Source organism: Dermacentor andersoni, chromosome 2 (genome assembly GCF_023375885.2).
Source record: "Dermacentor andersoni chromosome 2, qqDerAnde1_hic_scaffold, whole genome shotgun sequence".
Lineage (NCBI taxonomy): Eukaryota > Metazoa > Arthropoda > Arachnida > Ixodida > Ixodidae > Dermacentor > Dermacentor andersoni.
In genome coordinates, this window is record NC_092815.1 from 189,832,046 (window position 1) to 189,856,558 (window position 24,513).

General features: G+C 46.3%; 1 protein-coding gene across 1 annotated transcript in view; it reads left to right on the top strand.

Moving 5' to 3' along the window:
- Positions 1-11,786: 11,786 nt before the first annotated feature.
- Positions 11,787-24,513, top strand: part of CROT (Carnitine O-octanoyltransferase) — a 220,813-nt gene continuing 208,086 nt past the window's right edge. The window contains exons 1-2 of the mRNA XM_055075955.2: positions 11,787-11,937; positions 14,083-14,241. Of these exons, the coding sequence (XP_054931930.1) occupies positions 14,101-14,241 (141 nt within the window). The 5' untranslated portion in view covers positions 11,787-11,937; positions 14,083-14,100. The remainder of the gene's footprint in view (positions 11,938-14,082; positions 14,242-24,513) is intronic.

A 24,513-nucleotide genomic window follows, 5' to 3' on the forward strand; every position in this document is an offset into this window, starting at 1 on the left:
GCGATTTATTGAGGAAGCGCCAATTATCCATATATTTGGAATTTTACCTTCACATCACTCATTACCTGGTCCTTAAAGACACGAAACATAGAAGCTGCCTTCTTTAGTTCAGTGGGCACACCAGGCGAACCTAATATATCACGCATAAAAAAAAGAAAAAGAAAAGAACCTAAAGGAATATTTGCAACGCTTGTAAATAGGCCAGAAACATAAAAAGTGCGTGACAAATTGTACTTAAAATGCTGTCTATTTCTTCAAAGTATAAAATATCTGAAACGCAAAGTTCTATTGGGATATTGGCAAACCTAACTAATAACAGCAGCTTGATATTTTCGAAAACCTTCTTCTTTAAGCTGTATTTGGTGAACACGCATTTACCATCGCACATTAACTTCTCGTATTGTTCCGCCTATGTTCGAAAAATCTGATCGCAGTTGCAGTAGCATTATTCCCGCGCAACCGTCTAAGCTTTACACTGTCCGTAAAACAGCCTAACAACGCTATGGACCACTGGCATGCATATTCTACTGGAAAAAGCGGGTTTGACCCACCCATGTGAAACATTGCCATTTACATACAATTCCCCTAAATTTCCCCCGGTATAGACAAGATGCCTTGCTCAGCTCACCGCGCACATCGGAGGAACACACTACGAATCTCTTGCGATGTACAAATACACATGGGCAAAATCTAGGGTTTAGTAATTACCGACAGCACTTGCACTTAAAGTAGGAACATGAAAGTTTCGCAACGCATAGCGCTTAACATTGTGCCTATTTTCAAAGAATTCAAGTCCGCATCTTGTGCTGCTGTTTTAGTAGTCTTGGAAACATTTAGATTAGCATCAGTGTGACACCCTGGAACGCTTCAGTGAGTCACTTCCTACAAAGGTTGTAATGAACCTATTCAGAATAAACATTTATCGCTCGTCACTCAGAACAGTGCATCGTACTTCGAATAAATATAAGCACCGTGACCTGCTTAGTTTACCCAAGATACCGGGGGAAAACAGCTAAATATCGTGTATAACGCGCTGCAATTCAGAGAAACAAACTATTCAGTAACTATTTTCAGGACACATAAGCAACCTACACAGTTAAAATTTTCGGTACAAGTCAACAAAAAGTGGCCCTCATTTCTTCGAAATATGAAAGATCATCTGTTCTCGCTCCTATCGGGAAACAAGTAATATTGTTGCACTTATTTCGAAACAGTCTGAAAATTATATAACCTATAAGAAGTTACACACGTCCTTAAAAAAATTTAGGTCAGTGCTCTACTGGTATTGAAATCCTTCTCTGCACACTCGATCAATGCCATTTTCACGGACATATCTACGACAAGTGGTGATTACACAATGAAATTCGAGAATTATGCCTGTAAGAGGATTCATTAGAATTTTGATGGAGATAAAATACCGAGATTGCAATCCTATGCAGGCTATTTCCGGACGGAGATTCAATAGTTCCAGCATTTGATAATCCAAAAATTTCATGCCATAAGGCACACCAGTCGTTGGTATACTTTATCCTGACCTTCCCCCCTACCGCAAGTTAAGTATAGCAGTCTGACTGCGTTTTCAAATTTGTATATAGCGGTCCCAAACAAATTTGGAGGACGATTAACCTTCGCCTTTAAGAGTAGAACGCGATAGCATTCAAAGATCATTGACTGTTTCTCACGTTTCACGGCAACTGTAGCGTATGTAACCGTAATGTTTACCGAGAAACGCTCGCGGAGGACACTATGCACGAAGGCGGGCTTTCTGGTAGAAACGCCGCCTCTTGTGCGGGCCGCGATGCGGCGGAGGTGAGCGCCATCTGGAAGTGCTTCAAAGAAGCGGGTGCGCCGCTCCTTGGACACCGAGATATTCACGCGCCGGCGCGCGCAAATGGGGGACGCCGTCACCGTTCTATAAATGGCAGGAACGCTGAAAAAAAGACTTGTTGAAGTTTTCAAGTACGGGAATTATGTTTTCTCGTATATTCAAATTACAATCCAAGAGCTATCATGTCTGTTGGTTCTGTTAAGTCATACTTTACAATTTTCTACGTATTTTAGCTTCAGAAATATAGTCAGTTCAATAACTTCGTTGCGCCACATGGAGGGCCTGGGTATGGGTGGTTCGAAAATCCTTTTGCCGAAACAACGTCCGACGCTGGACGCCAACGCCGATACTGAATTTTCGGCGACACGACGCCCTTAACGCTATTGCGTTATAACTGGGCATGTTGCAAGTAGTTCAAGATTACATTTGTTAGGGCGGGAACTGCCAAGAGCCATGTTTTCGCCGCTACGTGAGCGTGCATGGCGAATACCGCGCGCGTCCGCTAGAGCGCGTCCCGAGCAGGCAGAAAAGACAATCCTCGCTGCCCAATCATGGGATACGTAGTATACAATACAATTCCTTACGTGGCCACTCTATTAAGAAAAACAACATAGCTTCACCTGCAGTTTTGTTGGACTTTCCGGCGTGTAAGCCGTAGGTGCCCGCTTTCAGAAGTGGGGTACGGTGGACGAATGGCATATTTTGCCCACCCCCCTTTTGACAGTACGTATTTACCGGGAAGGTGCAGAGGGAGACTTGCCCCCTCTGCCCCGGTAAATGGATGGATGAATGGATGTTATGAGCGTCCCCTTTGGAACGGGGTGGTGGTTTGCGCCACCAAGCTCTTGCTATTATACTTCCTAATGTCCTACCTAGATTAAACAATGAAAAAAGAAAAAGGAAACACTATGAAATCCCACAACCAAATTTTCTGATCCCCTATTGCGAACTGTGCTTTTGTACGTCTCCGTTTTTTTGTAGTTTCCCTACTTTTCTTCCACCAATCCTCCAATCGCCTCTTACTACACCCTATTGCAGACATGTTTACTTTTCCGCTGCTGTCACTGAACCCAAGGGCTTCAAGGAGGGCAGTTGTGCCTAAATCGACCGCTGGGTAGACCTCTGCACATTCTAATAAAACATGCTCCATTGTTTCCCTAGCTTTACCACAGCAAGCACATGCGTCTTCTTCCTTATTATATCTCGCTTTATAGGTGCGCGTTCTAAGGCATCCCAATCTCACTTCGAAGAGTAATGAGCTTCCCTTTGAGTTATCGTAAATTATTTCTTTCCTGATTTCGTTTTTTTCTCTCAAGTAGTTACTCATGGCAGGTTTCATTTCCTTTGCCGCCACCCATGAGATTATTTCAGCCTCTGACTCTCCGCTTCACATACTTTGTTGCTGTGTTGTCCACCCAACAGGCCGCATACTTGCTAGTAAGCTTCCTAGTTCTTTTCCTCCACTGTGAATCTATGTTTTTCCTGTACAGATACCTGAACACTCTCCCAGCTCATTTACTTTCTTCCATATTTCTCAGTCGTTCTTCATACTCCATTTTACTGCGAGCTTCCCTCACTTCAAAACTAGCCCAGCTCATATCACCCTGCACAGCTTCATTTGTAGTCTTCCCTTGAGCACCCAATGCGAGGCGACCCACGGACCTTTGGTTCTCATCGAGTCCTGATTGTACCCCTAATTTAAAGCAAACAACCGCATTTCCAAAAGTAAGTCCTGGAACCATTACACCTTTCCACGTACCTCGGAGGACCTCGTACCTATTGTATCCCCATAGCGCTCTGTGCTTCATTATGGCTGCATTTCTCTTCCCCTTCACTGTTATTGTTTTTTCCTGTGTTTCCATATATCTATTGCTTTCGTTTATCCATATACCAAGGTATTTATATTCTGTTAACCGAGGTATTTCCTCGCCCGGTATCTCCACTGTCTGTTCACTGTTTTCATTGAATACCATAACGCCTGATTTTCTAACACTAAATTTGAGACCTGAATTGTTGCCTTCTTGTCCACAGATATTAGCCAGATGTCGCAAATCACTTTGCTTGTTAGCTAGCAACACAGTTTCGTCCACATAAAAGAAACCGCGGAGTTGCTGCTCTACTACTGTACCCGCCGGTTTGCATGCGAGATTAAACCCGATATTACTTCCTTCTAGCGCCCTCTCCATCCTCACCATGTACATCATAAACAGCAGTGGGGATAAATGGCACCCCTGCCTCACTCCCTTGTTGATATGAACTTTCTCCTCGCTCTTCATCCCTTCCCATTCAACGCAAACGGTATTTTCTAGGTAAATCTCTCTCAAAAGCTGTAGACAATCGTTACCTAAGCCTTCCCCTTCCAGAATATTCCACAAAATGTTGCGGTCTACGTTGTCGTAGGCTCCTGTAATGTCTAAAAAGGCCACATACAAAGGTCTGCTTTCTGCCTTTGATATTTCAATACACTGTGTAAGAACAAACAAGTTATCATCCAAACGCCTACCTATTCTGAAGCCATTCTGAAGCTCTCCCAAAATGCCATTATTCTCTGCCCATGCTTGAAGCTTTAATTTGATTGCCTGCATTGCTAGCCTGTATATTACCGACGTAATGGTCAACGGTCTATACGAGTGAATTCTGTCTTTCTCCCCCTTACCTTTGTAAATTAAATTCATTCTTTGTCGCCAACTGTCTGGTGTTCGTCTATCTTTTAAAGTTTTTTCCACTGCTTTCACCGGAGCTTCCTTACTTTTTGGTCCTAGTTCATTTATCAGCCTAACGGGAACCTCGTCTAGCCCTGTGGCTATGCGCTTAGGAATTTTCTCTTCCGCTTTCTTGCAGTTTAAATTTGTCAGCACCAGATCCTTTTCCCCTTGGGTCTCTTTCATGCTCATTTTTTCTGGGTCCTTTCATGCTCACTGCCTTGGAAAGATTCGGCGGTTATTTTCGGATGTAATTTATTGCCGCTTCTCCTTCCAGTCTGTTTTCATTTTCGTCCAGGATATGTTGTTGTATTGTTGTTGACTTCCTGCCTAATAGTTTTATGCGGCTCCAAAATATTCTAGGTGCGGCTTTCTTTTCCTCACGTATTTCTGACAACCAACGTTCACTTTCACCTTTTAATTTTGCTTGCACCAGTATTTGAACCATAGACTTTTTCTCCCGGTATATTTCCCATTTACTGGTTACTTCATCCTGCGGCAACTGCGCCTTCTTTGCCTGCCTGTGCTCTCGAGATGCTTTCTGTCGTTCGGCGATCGCTTCTCGTATCTCCTTGTTCCGCCAGCTTTTCGGTTTCTTTTATGCGAAGCATATTACGAGAGCTCAACCCAGCTCCTCAGGCGCGGCGGTGTCGCCTTCTATACCACGTGACACCGTGACGTCACGACAGAGGAGAAACGGGGCTCCAACTCGCGTCGTCGCTCGCGGCGTCGCGGCGGTATATAAGCAGCTGCGCTTGCCTCTGCTAGACACTCACGAGGTGAGATGCCTCCTGGAGACACAACTGCTCGTTGGATAGAGAAGCGAAGGTTGCGGCGTGCTACAGAGACTGATTTTCTAGGTGGCTTTGGCTCAACTCTTGCAAGATGGGCTGGGTGGGAATCGAACCAGGGTCTCCGGAGTGTGAGACGGAGACGCTACCACTGAGCCACGAGTACGATGCTTCAAAGCGGTACAAAAGCGCCTCTAGTGAATGCGGTGTTGCCTTAGAAACGAGCTGTTTCTAAGGCTCAGGCGTGCGTCGCTTGCTCAGGCGCACATTTCGTTGCCGCGCCGAACGCTGCGTTGCTCGACGCTCACCGCGTCCAATGCGGGGCGCGTAGTCGCTGCGCCGTAGCCCATTGTCTTACACCCCTTGGCGGGTCGACGGGAACGCTGTCGCGTTCCACTCTTGAAGGCTAAGCAGAGTAACGCATGAGTTGTTTCTTCGTCTAGCCGAACCAAATATAGCCAAGCAACAGCAGTTCACCAGGCTAAACGGTGGTTCAACAACTAAAATAAAGGCTAGTATGCTTCGCATCCTGGGCTTAACCTTAGCTAAGCCACAGCCATTTTTTTCCTTTCCAACTAACATGTTGTTTCTCTTTCCCTATTTCTGTCGTAATTACACTTAGAAGCTCACCGTATTACCACTCTTTACTCGGCCATTTGCCAAGTTCTTCCTCAACTCTAGTGACTATATTTGATACTTGTTCAGCGTTCAAATTTGGACTGGCCATTTTGCTCTCCTTGCTCTCTTTCCCAACTACATATCCCATTTTCAAAATGATGCGTTTATGGTCACTCCCTATGCTGCTAAACCCTTCCTCATCGATGACCATTTCTCTCAACTTATCATGAATTCCTTCTGTCATCAGACAGTAATCAATGGTGGATTGCCGGTTTCCCACTTCCCACGTGATCTGTCCTTCACACTTAGGCCCTGTATTCACGATAACGGGGTTATGTTGTTCACAAAAGTCTAGCATTGACTTCCCGTTATTGTCGGTATAGCCATCTAAATCCTGTATGTGGGCATTCATGTCACCTAATAGGACAATTTCAGCACCATTGCCGAAACCCTTAATATCAGCGCTTATGCATTCCACTAACTCTTTATTCTTCTCTGTGCAATTTCTTCCGGTCCACAAATACGTAACGCCCAGCTAAGTTTCTTTTACACTCATTGTATCAGATAACCAAAGGTGCTCTTGACATTGTGAATTTACTCTTTTCAATTTGGCTCTCTGATGGATGAGCATTCCGACTCCCCCTCCCTTTCTTTCCGACTTAGTTCTGTTGCACCCTTCCCAAACATAATTCTCAATAAGTGGCGGCTCTTCCGAGTCCCTAAGGTGCGTTTCTGTAACCGCATACACCCCTATTTGTTCTCTATGTAACTGCTCCTCTATCTCTGCCCACTTTTCCTTTCTTCTGCCGCCCTATATGTTTCCTTTCTTTGTATGTATGTTTCCTCCTCTATCTCTGCCCACTTTTCCTTTCTTCTGCCGCCCTGCAGGAAAGGAAGAAAAAGAGCTCGCCTATTGCATGGCGAGCTCTTTTTCTTCCTTTCCTCCTTTTTCTGTTATCGACGGCGATGCTGTTTTGGTGTTCCCCTAGGGGACCTTCTTCATTACTATCTACTTTGTCCTCCTTAGCGCCTGCGGGCCCCCTAAAAGAGCAACAGCGCGACCACCAAGTCGCCAGCCCACTTCTCGTGCCAGCCTGTAATTGAAGTGGAACCCGTCTCATTTAAAACCACAACTTCTTACTTCCCTGTTTACTTCGACAACCTCGAAGCCTTTCTCTCGGCTCATTTTCCATATTGCCTCATTAGCAGCCATTACGGCTCTTTGTACGTGACTGTCACGTACAGGCACCTCCGGCACCGTGCACACCACGATCTGCACCTGAGGGGATAGCTCGCGCAAGTCGTCCACCCCCTTCGCCAAGCGCTGAGCTAGTCCTGGCCCTTTCCTGTTTATGACGTAAGTTAGCGCACCTGCAACTATGACAAGGTTGCGCACGTGGGCATTTTCCGCGAGCTTTTCTATTGCTCGCTCCATAACAGAACCCAGTGTCCGCCCTGGAAATGTCCCTACTCTTTTGTCGCCTTTCACCCTCTCCACAATTGCTTTTGAGCACCCAGCCAGGTTTGAGTCGCCGGCGATAATCACCCTTTAACTCTCTCCTACTTCGCCCTGCTTCCCTTTGTCCTTTTCCGCGTGATTCGGACTCGACAAGGGGCATTGTCCCCTGGGCTCCTGCTTTCTCCGCGTGGCGGCCTCAAGGTAGGTGCCGCTCTTTCCAGCTGACCCTTCATCACGCTGCATGGATTCCACGTATTTCGCTATGCCTGAGGCGCCGTCTGGCGTCGCTTTCAGCAGCCTTCGCGTGCAAATTCGATACGAAAGTATGCATGACACGTCGATAACGCAACTTCCGTGATTCAAGAAAGGTTAGATCCGACAGAAATCGGCGTCGCTGGCGCCGGCCTTTTATGGCCGCTTCGGTATCGCCGAATATAAATTTGCGTGTCGTGCGGGCCATGACATTAGTAATATGTAGGCACCGTTTGAAACTAAGCGATTTAATCACCATCAATAAAAATATATTGACACAACTGCCTGAAAAAAAACCAAGATCCAACGCACATTTTGGAATATGTGTAAAGCGAAACATTCCTGAAGCGGTTAAGAAACTTTGCCCATCCCATTCCTGCGTCTTTGGCGTTAAGGAAACCGGCATGCGCGCATGGGGTCTCCCGCACACACGTTACGCAATGTGGCAACTCTTATACCAGCTTGTATTTCTTCATTTCTTCTTATTCATTTCGTCTTTATTTTTACTGAAGGATATCCCGAAAGTGGATGGCGACTTCGAAGCTAATAAATCCCAAACGTATCCCTACGACTATATGCTTTACCTCTTGCTAAATTTTTGGTCATTATTTTTCGCACTTCTTTGCGGACTTCACAATTACCCAGTGATTGGAGGACAGCCCGAATTGTACCCATCTTTAAAAAGGGAGACCGCCTGACACTAGAAAATTAACGTCCTATTTCACTAACTTCGCAATGCTGCGAAATTATTGAACATATCATAGCTACTACTATAACAAACTTCCTCGAGGAAAGCTGCATATTGACCAAATATCAGCCCGGATTTCGGAAAGGACTATCAACCGTAACTCAACTCGTCACATTATTTCATTCTCTGGCATTGACCCTCGACAGACACGGTAGGATAGACATGCTTTTTTTAGATTTTTGCAAAGCCTTTGATAAAGTTCCCCATAGTAAAGTCACTTTCAAACTTGAAACAACAGGCATTCCACAAATACTTGTTCACTGGAGTTCAGCCTACTTGAGTAATCGCAAACAATACGTTGATGTAGCGGGTCAACACTCGGGCTGTCTTCCGGTCACATCCGTTGTATCTCAGGGCAGCGTGTTAGGCCCTTTGCTCCTTATATTGTATATTAGTGATATTGTTGATGTTCTTCGCCCTGGTGTAGAAATAAGATTGTTTGCTGGTGACTGTGTTTTGTTTAAAGAAATTAGTTCCACTGACGATTACAACGATCTCAACACTAGTCTGGGCAATATACATGAATGGTGTATAAAATGAATAATGACCCTTAACACGAGCAAATGTGTCTCCCTTCCAGTAACTCCCAAAAAATATCAGCTGTCATATACCTACATATTAGGGTGTTCACTATTACAAGATGTAAATTGCTACAACTATCTCGGTGTAACAATCACTTCAAACCTGTCTTGGAATCTTCATATTGATAATGTTTGTTCATTCGCCTTTCGCAAGCTTTGTGTCCTTAAACATAAACTTAAAACTGCTCCCACTAATGTTAAGCTGCTCTGCTATACTGCTCTTGTGCGGCCAAGACTGGAATATGCGTGCATTATATGGGATCCTCATATTAAGCGCAACATTGATTGTCTTGAACGTATTCAGAGAAAGGCCGTAAGGTTTATCTTTAACAAATTTTCAGCATTAGATTCACCTTCTGATTTAATGTAAGCAAATGGCATTCCCCTATTACAGGCACGAAGGGAAAAATTTAGAATAGAATTTCTCTCCCAACTCATGGAAAACAAACTAGCGCTAGATGCATCAACATATTTGTCACCCTAAACTAGCAGGCCCACCCGACACCACAATGAAAACGACCTAACCCCATATTTTGCTCGCACATACCTATTTAAGTTTTCTTATTTCCCGAGAGCCATTAGAGAATGGAACTGCCTTAGCAAAACAAGTGGTCAAACTGTGAAATAACCTTTCTGAGCCTGTGTTATTGTTGCTTTTTTCGTTGCTGTTTCTTTTGTATTTGTATCGACCACCCTGCTTGGACCCCCATGAGCCCACAGTATATAAATAAATAGAATAAAACGATGTTCGATAGTCTCCGGCACATCACACAGACGGCAGTTAACAGAAGAAACGAAAAATACCTTTTCTTTGCAACCGCGTTTTGCAACTGCGACAAGGATTCCGAATGGAGTTTATATATCTAAGACGCTTATGATGAATGTGAAATTACAGCGGTGAGGTGTTTATGCTTTATGCTTGCCAATGTTTCTAGTTAAAAGTACTTCGAAGAATCCCCTGGAAATGTGAGCAACGTGCTTTGTTGTGACTCTTGAGGGTGTACTATATCGTACATGGTAAAATAAATGTCACTGAATTCGCCTATTTGGTGTTGGCATCATTGTGTCATAGTGTCTGCATTTATGAGTATCAATAGGTTGTTATCAGGTGATGCGTCTTGTTCATGACACTGTATGCGATGTAATAAATATTACGAAAGAAAGCTTGCTGCAGAAACTCCCAAGAGGGACTGGTCAAGTAGTACGTATAAAAAAATTATAGGGTTTTACGTGCCAAAACCACTTTATGATTATGAGGCGCGCCGTAGTGGAGGACTCCGGAAATTTCGACTACCTGGGCTTCTTTAACGTGCACCTAAATCTAAGTACACGGGTGTTTTCGCATTTCGCCCCCATCGAAATGCGGCCGCCGTGGCCGGGATTCGATCCCATGACCGCGTGCTCAGCAGCCTAACACCATAGCCACTGAGCAACCACGGTGGGTTACGTATATATATATATATATATATAGTCATAGATCTTAGAAGTCTTACGTAGTCATGACGCATAAACATATATACAACTATAGGACCCCATGTTTACCTATGGAACGTAACTTGTCAAGCTTTAACTACAGGTAGACGAACGGACACGTTTTCGAGGGGAATAGCGCACGAATGCTTTCGCATTAAAAAGAAATCGTGGTCTAATGGTTAGAGAATGCGGCTGCTGCTGCTGTTGCCGCCGCCGGCCAGCTAGCCAGCCACGGTCAGGAAAATCCAGGAGGGCTCGCAAAGGCAGGGGCATCGCTATAAAACGGCTTTGCGAGAAATTGCGTTGTGATTCTGCGATGTCACCCAAGTCTAGCGTTTTTTTTTTCTTCCGTTTATTTTTTCCGGAACTCAGTTCCACTTATGTTTCGTTCCTTTCTGCTCTAGTACGACACTCAATTTTACTCTCTTTAATGCGAATGCTTGTATTTCATCGCCCATTGGACAAAACGTAAGTAACCCCAGTATGTATGTTGCATGGTCCATAAGAAACTGCTGGAGCAGTATTTTCCCTAACGTGAAACACTGGTTATGTTTGTTCCCTTCACTTTGATTTAAAATTAAAATATGTGAAGTTGCTCTGATAACTTAAACTCGCCCGATCATAACTCAGTCGAAATGCAGCTGCAATATTTCGCTCGCCAGACCAGTACAGATAAGCAGCTCTTGCTTGAGGTACTGCCGCTATTGTGATTATTTCTATTTAATATCAAAACACACATTCATTCACACAGAGCGAAGGAAATAGAAAAGGAGCAGGCGACCAATGGCCACCGAGCAGTTCACAAAGCCTGCCTACTCTTTAGAAAGGAGGGGGCTAGAAAAAGGAAGTTCAAGATGAGAAGAAAAATAAAAAACGAAACAGTAAGATGACAGGCCACAGACGAAAGTAAAGGAATATATACGGTGAGCAACTAGAAACAGAAACATACACGCAGGAACAAAAGAAAGAGAACACGCAGGTCAGAATAATCACAAAAGGATGTAAAAATATGAAAACGAAGTTACTACTAAACATGCAAAAAACAGCCACCATATTCTTGATCAGTGAGAATGGTAGGTTCTTTTTTTTTCTTCTTTTACAATAATCATAAGCTCTTCCACATTCCTTGTGTCCATTATCACTCGATAAATGTTCTCCTTTCTCTATCTAACCTCCCCTAATTATTCTACAATTTCATGGTCTCCCTACGCATACGCAATATTCTTTCTTTTCAATAAATTTATGTACACTTTCGTCTTTATTCTTGTTTTTCTTACTATCGTTATCGCTCCTACCGACCTAACCTTCGCTCATCTCCAGTAGAGGGTGCGAGCCATATCTGACACAGCAACAGCAACAAGAACGATAAAATTCATGGCCGTCGAAGCTTTGCGTCAAAATTTCGCTGCGCAGAGGCATCGGCAGGCCTCCCTTTCCAAGGCGGCTGTCAGCGCACGCTTCATCGACACAAAACTATAACCGCAGGTGAGTAGATATGCGTTGCCAAGCCGTTAAAGCTAAACAACGTGCCTATCGCACCCGTCTTGAGACGCGGGGGTTACGTGCCAGCGTGTCGCCAACCTCGCATGAGCAGGCTGTACAGCGCAGCGCCATCGTGCTCTTCCTCTGGATAAATTTTACCTACCGTCCCTCTGTCGTATACGTATAAATAGTTCTCTTCTTTACTCTGCCCTTCTTGCCATCATCTTTCCCTGTCCTTTTTGCTGGTATATGGTATACAGTGCTGTTGTACGCTTTTTCACGGCACTGCAGATGTCGCTCTTGCACTACGGTAGTTGCGCACCTTGCCTCAGTCCCACCAGTAGGTGCCTTCCCCAGTCCAGTCTTATATATATAAAGGACCACAGCTGCCGCCAAAATTGGCGACGCTACGCCTTCGCAAAATTCCCTTTTTCTGTTTCTAGAAGGTCTAGAAAATCCATATTTTCCATACATTGACTATATTGTCTATACATACAGGCGTCCTTGCTTGGCTAAAATTGTCTGCATGCTCTCTATAAACAAATCTTGTAAACATGTCTGTTTCTTCGTTCTGTCAACTGAGGGTTACAAATTATGCTGAAAGCATTGTGGCAACTATTCGATAAGCAGCGTAAATCCATAAACCCATATATAGCTGTTTATAGACTCTATAAAGCCTTAAAACTGTCCATATGTGTTTCTTCTTTTCAATGGCTGCCTAACAAAATACTTCTGGGAGCGGTGGCACGAGTGATGTTTATGTACAGACATTTGAAGAAGCGATGTATCCGCGTTTTGCGGAACTTTCTATCGTTGTCACTTCGCCCGCAAAATAAAGTTCATTGCAACCCCGGATTACTAAAATTGGTGGCACCTGTGCGGTCTCAACTGAGTATACACGTTGAAAACCTCTGCTCCTGCATGAGGAAGCCACAACAACAACCGCCAAGAAAGAGAGAACGCTCGACAAAGTCAACAAAAACAAGATTGACGAAAAAGGAAATTGAAACAGCATGCGCTAGATTTCGATCGCACAATCTATTCTAAATCTGTATATCTCGCAGTGGTCGATCTAACGGCGAGATGCATGAACAGTCATTAGCATCGCTGTGCCAGTTCTCGCGTGGCATCGTGCTTTCCTCCCTTTGCTCTGCATATATACTCGGCTTTGAGAGGCCACGCTCAGTAATTATGCATGCGCATGAGTTCCTTATCGACCAGGAGACAAATGCGACGTATATAGATCGCGCAATTTTGGCGAACGAGTCGGCTTCAGGGGGTCGAACAGAGGCAGCCCATCTGAAGCTCAGAAAGCGTACGTGTCTTCATAGTATACGCTCATGACGTTCTCTTGATGAACGGCCCCGAAGCACTGCGCGGCCGATTCAGCCACGAAAACAATGAACTGTTGTGCAAGAGGAGCTTTCATATGCGACCACGACCAGTGACGTCTCCACAGTCGAGAAGCTCATTAACGACCGCAGTAATGGGGGCGCATACAAAAAAAGTACAGCACACACAAGTTTCAGACTTTGTTGAGGCCACCGTTTTTCGCTCACGGTTCTTGCACTTGCGTTTGTGCAAATACCGGCACGTTTGTGCAAAAGGCGAATGTGTCTTTGTCCTGCAGGTATCAATCAATGACGTACGGTCTTGGACGGCGAGGTATACATACCTAATTTATCGAGCAAGGCAACGTCAGTGAGCCGACCCTTCCATAATTTATTGAGTAAAAAGGCCTGCTTTCCGTTTGACACCATATTGCATAGGCCCGGGATATGACCCGTGAACGAATACTGGTGGTAAGGGAAACATAAGTCTATATATTATGAGTGCCCAGGAATGACAAACAGGGAAAAACGATGGAGAAAAAATACAAGGCTATGGTTGGAGCCGTGCACAAAGCGCTAGAGCGCTGGCGTCGCTTTTGTTACAAGCGCGATCGCCGTTAGACCTGCCAGGTCTTCACCTCAGCGCTGTCCCACACATTCACCGAGTACACTCATTGTGTAGCCGGTAGGCGTATACAGGCATAAGAGCGCCCCCGTCGCCTTTGTACAACTCTTTTGTGTTTACCGCGACGTGGCATGCGCGTGTCTGCGTCGTGCGTTCTGGCGTCCTGAGTGCCTTCGTGCAAATCGGCTCCAGAAGGGCGCACTGCGAGGCATGGGCAACGTCTGTGGCAGCGGGACTGCGCGGGTGGCTCCAGCGGAGGAGTCCTGGCAGCAGTCTGCGGGCAGAAGCAAGACTCGACGTCCTCCCGGATGGGATGCGCCAGAACCGCTACCCGACCGCATGACCGACGAGGTCAGTGCCTCTCTTCCTTTTCTTGACGGATGTAGGTGATGGGCGAGCTTGACACGGCGTAGTGACTCCTGCAAAAATTTCGCATGGTACAAGCGAACAAGCTAGACCGTCGGACACACTGGAAAGCAGATGGGTCATGATGTCTTCGCCCCGGGACAAGGGCACCTTGTGTGGTCGGTTGTTCGCGACCAGAATTCATAACTCTCGCTCACCAATTTATATAGCAAGCGCACTTAATCTCGACTACAGCCACCAGCTCTCGGCCAACTTGATGACTGAGCAGCTGACGACAAAGCCATGGCGAGCGAACACTGGTGGTAAGCATGTGCGATACGAACAGGCTGAGCGTCATCGCGGTTTTTCTTTTCGCCGCATCCCGTAGTAGTCGGTAAAAGATGGCTGCCCCCTAGAAGCAATGCAAATTCTTGTCGTGGAACTACAGCAATACAGAAAAATATTAAATACGGTTAGATGCACTGCAGGACGAAGACCTCTCCCAGCGCTCTCCAACTGCCCCTGTCTTGCGCTAGCTGATTCCAACTTGCACCTGCACATTGCTTAATCATGTCACAGCACCTTACTTTCTGCCGTCGTCGACTGCGCTTCTCTTGGCACCAGTTCTGCGGATGCTCTGAATCGCGCCCACGCGTCACCGACGCGCTGTCCTTCGCGATCTCCCAATTAGCGAGGCAGTCGCTCCACACTTCACACCGTTGGCAACGTGCCGCACGAGACAGATTGTCCGCGCCAACCAATATATCGCGAAATAAAAACACGTATCAGTGGTGCTCAAATTTCGCATTTGGGAGTACCCTAATCGTCGATCAAGTTTTTGTCAAAGTATTGGAAGGGGGGGGGGGGGGTGGGGGGGTGTAGGAGGAAGTAGTCGCACGCCGACTTCCCCATCCCCTTTCCGCACCAGTGCTGCTCCTGACTACGCTCTGCTCTAATACATGTGTTACTATTTTAGTGATTTTGTCGTTAGATTCAGTGACCTTTTTGGTGTATTTATCGGCTGGCCACATTTTTAGCGACGTGACAGAGCAATTGGCGATATTTTAGTGACTGTGCAGTTAAGAAACTTGCTTCGAAGATTAATTACTAGAAGGCGTTTATGATTCAAAAGCTACGAAAAGGCCGCCGAAATAGGCTGAACGGCGCATGGGCTCTGTGGTCATGATGAAGCAACGGTTATCTGCACTTGCGGAGGCTTTAGCTTGCGGCCTCACATATTGCTCACAATACATACGTTTTCTTTTCTTTCTTTTCTTTTTCGTGAAACCCACTATAGTGGGTTTCACAGATTTATCCTATAGGATGAATCTTAACGCTGGGGATGTAGCAATTTCCCTAAGCATTGATAGTGGACGTTGGCAAGCGTAGCGGTAAGTTAAATTACCAAAATAATAATGAATAAACTTTGTGGCGATGCTTACAACGCACCAAGGTACATAATAGCTTGGACAAAATAGCTGTGTGAACGCGTACGTGGGAGCGGCTGGGCTAGCTCACGCAAATCTGACCGCAGTTAACGCTTTTGTTTGTTATGGCATTCGGACAAATCAATACCACAAACCTCACGGAGCTTTCAGGTGGATGCCGTTTCAGGTTGTTGTCGTTGTTACCGTAATAACACGAAGAAGATCTTGTCACAGTTTATTTTTTTCGCGAGCACGGAAAACTAGAAAGTTGCACAAGATATATTGACCAAGTGGGCCTTTGTGACAGGGAAATCAGGTGATCCACCTTCTTTTGAACAGTCCTGGATTTGTAATATTAGAGATCTGAAGGTAGGCGCAGGATTTCAGCTGTCATCATGCATTGTTTCTTTAGCTATAGACATTAGTAAAGGAAGTCATGTACATCATGCTCATAAATTTACTGTTCATTCGATTCTTCACCTGCAAGTAGACTAGCTGAACTTAAAACGCCATGTTAGCTCATATCATATGTTTCAAGAACGCTAACATTATTGAAAAATCACTCGACAGTTTTAGCGCCAATTTAACCATTTCGGAGCAAGACTTAAAGAGGAACTCCGGCTATTTTTTGGCCATGTCAAGTTAATGGAATATTTAGGTTCCCGAGACACCCCTGTCGCGTCTCTGATAGTAGAATTGTTCCGCAAATGCGAAAATAATTTTAAATAAGCAGAAAAGCGCAGACACGCAAACCGAAACCTGACCAAGCAGCCGAGCGAACCTCTTTCTGTGACGTCACTAGTGCCCCCAGCGGGGAACGCGCGCAAGGCATGCCGGTCTCGCACGCTGGGCGAACGAAACCAGCGAAGAGCAAACACTCACCTGATTCGTGCCCGCACCGGACCTTCGGGTGACAATGCCAACCAGACCAGCTCCTAGGATCTGTCAAATATTGACAGTTATGATTCTGACAAATCCGACAACCCCGAATCGCCGTTCACATTCGACCCGCCACCCCGAGAGCCACCCCATGCGCTACTTATCGTGCTGCAACATGAAGACCAAGGATAGCCCTAACCACTCATTTTATACGTGCTGCTTGCTATTTTAGGTGCTATTTTTTTTTTTTAACCCCTTTTAAGGGAAGCGCTTCGCATGCTCACTATAATATGTGGAGCACGACTTTCCGCATTTGTATCCCACAAGAACGCCGCTGATAGTTCAAAGCACCGACAGGTGCGTTTGTTTACATCGGCAGGTACAGGGACCACTCGTCGTTCGCCTGAGATGTAATGATAGTCACTTGTAGGTGACATAAATTAATGCCAGAAGATATTAAAACAGGCAGATTTTGTCCATGTAAGCACCACTGCATCACTCTGAATCGCGCTGATATGAGCGACCACACGCCTTCGAAAACTGCGAGCGAGAGACCGTAGTACGGGAGCGTTGTTATGCTGCCTACTTATCGTTCTTCGTATTCTCTTCGTGCACACAATATGTTCCGTAATGTAGACACAGATGAGGACTTCACGCGTATGACTGTTCAATTAGAAAACGCGTGATTTTCTGGTGGAAACGCTGATGGCAGTATTGACACCGTTGGCAGCTGAATGAGGTGGTTGTATAAGCTGCTCTATCAAAGGGGCTTACGTTTGCTGCTCATTTGCGATACGAGGCAATCAGTGCACCTCGGAAGCTAAATAATGAATGTGCATGACAATGCATAAAAATACACGCATGTTCGTCGTCGCACTTAATTTAGGGAAATTCCAGTGAGTGCATCTGGCAGCTTTCCGTTGAAAACGGCAGCGTACCGATGCCGATACTACGGCATGTCATCGCTTCTCGCTTTGTTTGTGTTCACTGTACGAAATGAGGAATGGTTTGTTTCAAATACGTATGGCCAAAACTGAACTACAGAAGGAGTTTTCTTCATCCTGATGGGTTAATTAGCTTCAGGTCAGTCGATCAGGTCCGCTAGCAGTAAACACATGAACTACGCAACTGTGGCATATATATCTCTTTGATGTTTTCTTGCCGCATCCTGCTTACCGCACGATGCATAACTTAAAACCTGTACGCAATGTGCGGAAGCGCATTAAAAAATACCGGTTAGATCTTCAGTGAAACCTTTTTTCAATTGCATTCTGACACTCTCCTTGTGAAGCCATGGCTACAAAGCAAGGGCTTCTTTGTTCCGTGATCTGTTAACTGCATCATATGCAAGAAACCTGAAACTATTGAGCACATCTCCTCGGATTGCCATGACTCCGTTTTCTTGTGAGATGTTCTCGAATGAACTCTGAAGAAAGAACTGCCGTTAAGTCCTTTCGGTATTCGGTTCTTACCATGCGCAGGCACAGGGGGAGTGCCGGCTGACTTGATAATGCTTTTGTGTATGAGCAGCGTGTGGAAAACGCGTATGGATGTCGGGAATGCCCGCGTAGATGAAAGGTCTGCGAGGGAACACCTAAGTTAAATTCTTAGGTACACGCGAGGTGCCCTCAAGCATATGATTGAACCGCCAGAGTGGTTTCAGGAGCTTGACAGTTTGGTGTCTGTGATATCCTCTTTGATCGAGGGCCTTTTAAATATGTACAGTCTCTCCAAATGATGTAATATTATTTTTCTGCATCAAGTGACTTGCTTTGTAGGCGATTACGTGGTGTTGTAATGAAAGTAATGAAGAAAAAAAGAACAGCGTGGTGGAGTGGTTAGAGTACCTCACTTGTGAGACTTGTGAGCGAGAGGACTTGAATTCGAATCCTATTTTCGGGCACATTTTTTTTTTAGCTCAGTAATTTTTTATTGCTGTATAAATGCCTAATTTCATTAATTCCACCATTGCGGAGCATCGGAAAGAATTAAGGTTACTCCCTTGAGGAGCATCGGAAAAGGGCAACTATTAGTCCTCGAAGGAGTAAGCGCATGGGGAATAACAGTTCATCCCATGTCACTTAGTCCCCAAAAAGACTAACATCCCTACCCCTTTAGTCCTTTTTTTTTTCTTAGACCGTATGGTTGTTAGAAACGTCGACCCTCTTTGACGAGTCACTGCCTGGTTTATTACGACATGAAAAAGACAGTGTTTTCTTCTTCAATCACCTCAGCAACGTGGTCCTGGCACTATAGAATATTGAAATATTCGACAGATTTCAGCAATTCATACGGCTTTGAACTCACTGACAGCAGTTACTCTCCAAACAATCCCAACGCTTCGAAAAAAACTTGCTGTACAGTGAAATACTCTAACCTTAAACTGGGTGCGACGACAACGGCGTCGGCGCACACGATGGTAACGATGATGCTTGACTGACTCGCATTTAAGATGGCGAAGGGCTGTATTCGCCATAGGACCGCATAGTGCACTGAAAGCAGCAATACGAACGACTAGCTGTCACTCATTAAATTACTTGACATTCTGATTCGAATGCGTTGTTCCTTATTATTACTTGTTTCCCCCCCCAATTGTCGTGGGTTCGAGTGCCTTAATTACATATTTCTTAATTAGCGTTGCCATAATTATTCTCGCATTAACACCAAAGGTCGTGCGTTCGACTCCCACCAAAGGTCAGGGGTTCCACCATCAGTGGTGGCACCATCAGTTTTGATGCCATTGAATTTCGGCCCTACTAAAGGTTGATGGTTCGAGTGCCACCGAAGGTCATAAGTTCGAGTTCCTTAATTAACTTTGCCTTGGTTAACACCAAAGACCGTGAGTTCGAGTTAATTAACTCCATATTAATTAATTGTACCTTAATTAACACCAAAGGTCATGGGTTGGACGCCCACCAGTAGTCGTGGGTTCGACCATCAATGGTCGTAACATCAATTTTGGTGACATTGAATTTTGCTCTCAGCAAAGGTCGTGGGTCTTAGTTAAATTCGCCTTGATTAACAGCACAGTTAGCGCGGTGGACTCCCGCCAAACGTCGAGGGTTTGATTCCGTATGAATTTTGGTGCCATAACGGGGACGGCGTAACGTCGGACATAATATTTTTCATGCCATGAGCCGTCTAAGACTTTAGCCTTAAAAGATATTAATTTATGACCCAACAGGTGGCTCAGTTATTCTCAATTCTGGATCGTTGCCTAAAGGAATCTTGATCAGGAATCAATGAAACATTGCAGGGGAGGCGGACGGAGGGGGGGGGGGGGGGGTTCCGCGGTAAGTGTGAAACCTAGTGGACGTGTCCATTTCTTCTGCTGCTGAAGTTCTGATTGGCTGGGCTGGGGTGTGCGTGAGGAGACAGCTGCCCTCAGCCAATCAGCACTTCAGCAGCAGACGAAATGGACATGCCGACTAGATGCACACATACAAAATACCCCCCTCCCCTCCAGCTTCTATATGGGGCTAATTCTCCAGACAAACGCGCAATACAGCTCCCTGTAGCTTGTACAAAATTGATGAATAAGCAACCAACTTAATTTGCTGTCTTGCCGCAACAACGTACACAGCGCCGCGTCAAATACCTTACATCGATACCTTACATCGTTAGTCTGGCCATCCTCTGCCTGAAAATGGTTTCCTAATTCACCACGGCGGGTGGTATGTTTTCTGGCGCTGCATGCCGTACGTTCATGGTGTAGTGATTAATGAACCGTTCGACACCCCAGTCACATACCTTCCAACCTGTGAACTCTAAAATTTCCAAATTACTGTTGAGAAAACACGGAGTATTGTTGGGTGGTGTGCCCACGTTCTAATGCCTCCTCGGCTGTTTTCAAGGGAACACCCCCTTGGGAGGGGTGAACAATCAAGTTTTCCCCGAGCGCACACTTTTTGTGGGATACACAAACACTTTATTAGTGAAAAGAGGTTTATTGAACGTGGGCCGTGAATCCAGAAAGGTCCACAGTGAAGAGCACTGGTTCACATCGAGTACAGTCTTGCGCACTGCATTGGCGATCCTGCTTGCGCTTTCCCTGTCCTCCTCCTCTTCATTACAATTGCACCCGCAGAATAAGCATGAGGCATCCTTACGATCTGAGAGGCGGCACAGGAGTGTCGAAGTAGAACTCAATGGGTTCTACATGAACGATATCGCGTCCTCCATAGCGGCGGAGATCAGCAGATGAAGAAAGAGGCTCGATGACGTAGTTAACAGGACTCCACCACGCCTTACGACCCGTGATACTCAGGGAGCAGTTCGGAAGACAGACTAGGAGCGTGGGTAGTACGTATAACCATACGAGGGTTCCAAGAAGGAAAGTTGCGGGGGAGGGTGGTCGTCCTGGGTCTGTTTCTGGCACTGCTGGTCGATCGTAGTGAAACGCCTAGCCAGTTGGCGTTCTTCGGCATATTGGGCAGCTTCGGAAATCGGCGCATACTCAGAGGTATCGGGTTTGTAGAGCACTAAGGTGTCTATAGTATGATATGGTTGACAAACGTACAATTGAAAAAACGGAGGGAAACCGGTTGTGACTTGCGTAGCAGTGTTGTAGGCGTAAGTAGCAAAGGGAGAACCAGGTCCCAGTTTGCCTAATTGGACGCAACATGGGTCGCACGTATCTCTCCCAAAGTCCAATTAAACCACTAGGCCGTTTGTCTGAGGGTGGTAGGCCGTGATGGTGCGATGGACAATATAGCAATGATGAAGCAGGACTTAAACTTCGTCAGATAGGAAGGCACGGCCGAAGTCGCTCAGGAGTTCGCATTGGGGGCCATGTCGAAGGATAAACCGGTTAAAAAGTAAAGGTGCGACGTCCCGTGCTGGGGCAGTGGGCAGAGCGGCAGTTTCGGCGTACCGTATTAGGGGGTCGACGGCGACGATAGCCTACCAGTTGCTGCAGTAGTGCATGGCACGGATCCATACAGATCAATGCCGACGCGGTCGAACGGACGGGCAGGGCACGGAAGCGGCTGGAAAGAAGCGGTCGCAGGATGAGGTTTTTTTTTTTCCTTTGCCGACATGCAGGCCACGCAGGAATAAACAGACAAATGAAGGTGTACATCCCACGACAGTAATACCCATGCCGAACGCGTTCGTAAATCTTCAAGACACCGACGTGACCATATTGCGAGTCTGAGTGAAAAGCTGCTCATATTTCAGTGCGCAACGTTCGTTGTATGACTAGAAGCGACTTCCGACCATCCGATGAGTAGCTGCACCGGTACAGGAGGCCGTCACGAATAACAAAGTGCGACGCTTGACGACGCAACGTCCGATATATCGGAAGTATGGGTGTTTCGGAGATAACGTCAAGAAGTCAAGCGGTCCATGGATCGTTGCGCTGCGCTGAAGAGACGCTATCGATGTCTAAAGAGCACTGCGTGTGTTCGAGAATGGAGAAGGATGCAGCCTCGGCAAGGAGAGGTGACCGGAAGAGTGTGCCAGCATCCGCATGCTTGGGGCTCGAACAGTATACAAAGCGGATTTCGTAGACCTGAATCCGGAAAGGCTAACCTGCAAAGCCACCAGATGGATCCTTCATTGAAGACAATCAACACAGCAGGTGGTAGTCTGGGACAACTTCGAAGGCGCGGTCATATAAATACGGACGAAACTTGGCGAGTCCCCAAACTAGTGGAAAGCATTCTTTCTCGATAACATTACAGTTTGATTCAGCTTTATAGGCGTTCGACTGCCATATGCGAAGACAAAGTTGGAGAATCCAGGTTTCCGTTGTGAAAGAACTGCATCCAGACTGGCACCTCTGGAATCCGTGTGCACTTTAGTTGCAACAATGGAATCGCAATGGCCTAATATATGGGGAGAAGTAAGGAGATGGTGGAGAGTGGAGAATGCGTGGTTGCCCTCAGAAGACCACGTATATTGCTGGCGCTGCTATGGAGCTGTGTCAAAGGTGACATAATAGAAGCGAAATTAAGAACCGGCCAAAGTATGAGCAAAGCCCTACGAAGCTCCTGAACTCCTTTCTTCTTTTTTTTTTTGTCGTCGGTTTGAGAAAGTTGGCGGCAGCACGGAGTTTAGCTGCGACGGGTAGAATACCGTCCTTGGACACGTGACCGAGCATTGTCAGCTGCAGCGCAGCGAAGCGGCACTTCTTGAGAATGAGTTGGAGCCCAGCATCCTTTAGGCATATCAGGACGTGTTTGAGGCGCTCAGGGGGCGTTGCGAATTCTGGTGCAAAGACGACAATATCTTCCTACTAGCAAATACATATGGACCCCTTCAGATGGCGCAGCAGAGAGGCCATCATGCACTCGAAGGTGGCAGACGTATTGCAAAGGCCATAAGGTATAACATCGAATTCATATAACCCGTCAGGTGTAAAAAAGACAGTCTTGGGGCGATCGACGTCTTTAACGGGCATCTGGGAATACCCTGAATGCAGATATAAAGAATAAAAGTGCCAGCGACCTTTTAAGCAATCAAGGGTATCGTCGATCCGCGGCAAGACGGGATGTGCGTCTTTTCGAGTGATCTTATAAAGGCGCCGGTAATCCACGCAGAAGCGGATTGGACTATCTTTTTTCTTTACATAAACCGCTGGAGAGGCCCATTGACTATGTGACCGTGGGATGACGTCGCGTCGTATCATGTCGTCGACCTTCTCTGTAATAATGCGGCGTTCTGTGTAGGGCACACGATATGGTCTTTGATGCAGCGGTAAATTAGAGCCAATGTCGATGTGGTGACGAACAGTTGAGCTCCGTCCAAGCGCAGCCTAGGCAACGTCGACAGGATTGAGGAGTTGGCACAGCAGATTGAGAATCTCGGAGCGTGAATGAAGAGTAGAGAGTCCGTCGGCGATAGATCCATGGAACAGATCGTTAGCTGAGGAGTCAGAAATGCTGAGGGCGCTCAGCGCATCCAAGTCAGCTTTAGACGACTCATTTCGCACGTTGAAAATCTCCCAGTAATAAATTGGTTGCACTCATCCAAGACATTACCCTCGAAGAAGCTTGACGAACGGGGATTGGAGATAAAGAGGGTGCTGGAGCCGGTTGAGACGGCAAAGGTCGCATAAGGCAGAATAGCTTTCCGAATTAGAAAAGTGCTCGACGGCTCAAAGATTATGACTTCGTCGGAAAGGTCGTTGCAGATCTATAGTACGGGCGGCAGTAGACCTGACGTGGTCGGAGGAATATCCATGTCTCCCTTGACGATGAGTTCGATTCTAGGCTGATGGGTGTTGTTGATGGGCTCATGATACAGCGGACAGAGTAGTTCAGCGCGGGCGCCGTCGATTACAGCGCTGTGACCCGAAAGAAAGTCCCAGCCAAGTATGATATCGTGAGAGCAGGATGCAAGTACGATTAATTCAATGATTTAGTGAACGCGCTCAATAATCACAACTGCAGTGCAAGCGGCTAAGGGCTGAACGGGCTCTCCATTTGCTGCGAGCAGGGAAAGTCCAGCAAGAGACGTTCTCACTTTTCGGAGCTTATGGCACATGGTTGCGTCAATAACGGAAACGAAAGCGCCAGTGTCTTCAAGATCATATTCACGGACACTGTCCACAAAAACTTCGATAACGTTCTACACAAAAAGGTGAGGACTTTGGCGTTTCAACAGTAGAACGCCGTTCTTGCCTCCTGAACTGCGGCAGTCAGTTCAGTCAGACATCAGAGACAAAGAGTGTCGACGCGACGAAGGTGAGCGACGGGACACAGATGGTGGATGGCCACTTAGAGACATACTGGATCGCGGATCCGAAGAGTGGTAGCGTGAACGGGGCCGGTCAAGGTAGTACGTTGCATGAAGAGCGTCCCGAAACGTTTACACGCGACGACCGCAGTGCCTGGCGATGTGGCAGGGGCTGCCACATGCAAAACAGATCGACCGCTTATCGGGCGTGCGCCAAGCATTTGCGGCGACGACGGGACGATGCCAAGCAATGGGCATAGAAGGGACTGTCGTAGGCGACCCTGGATGAAAC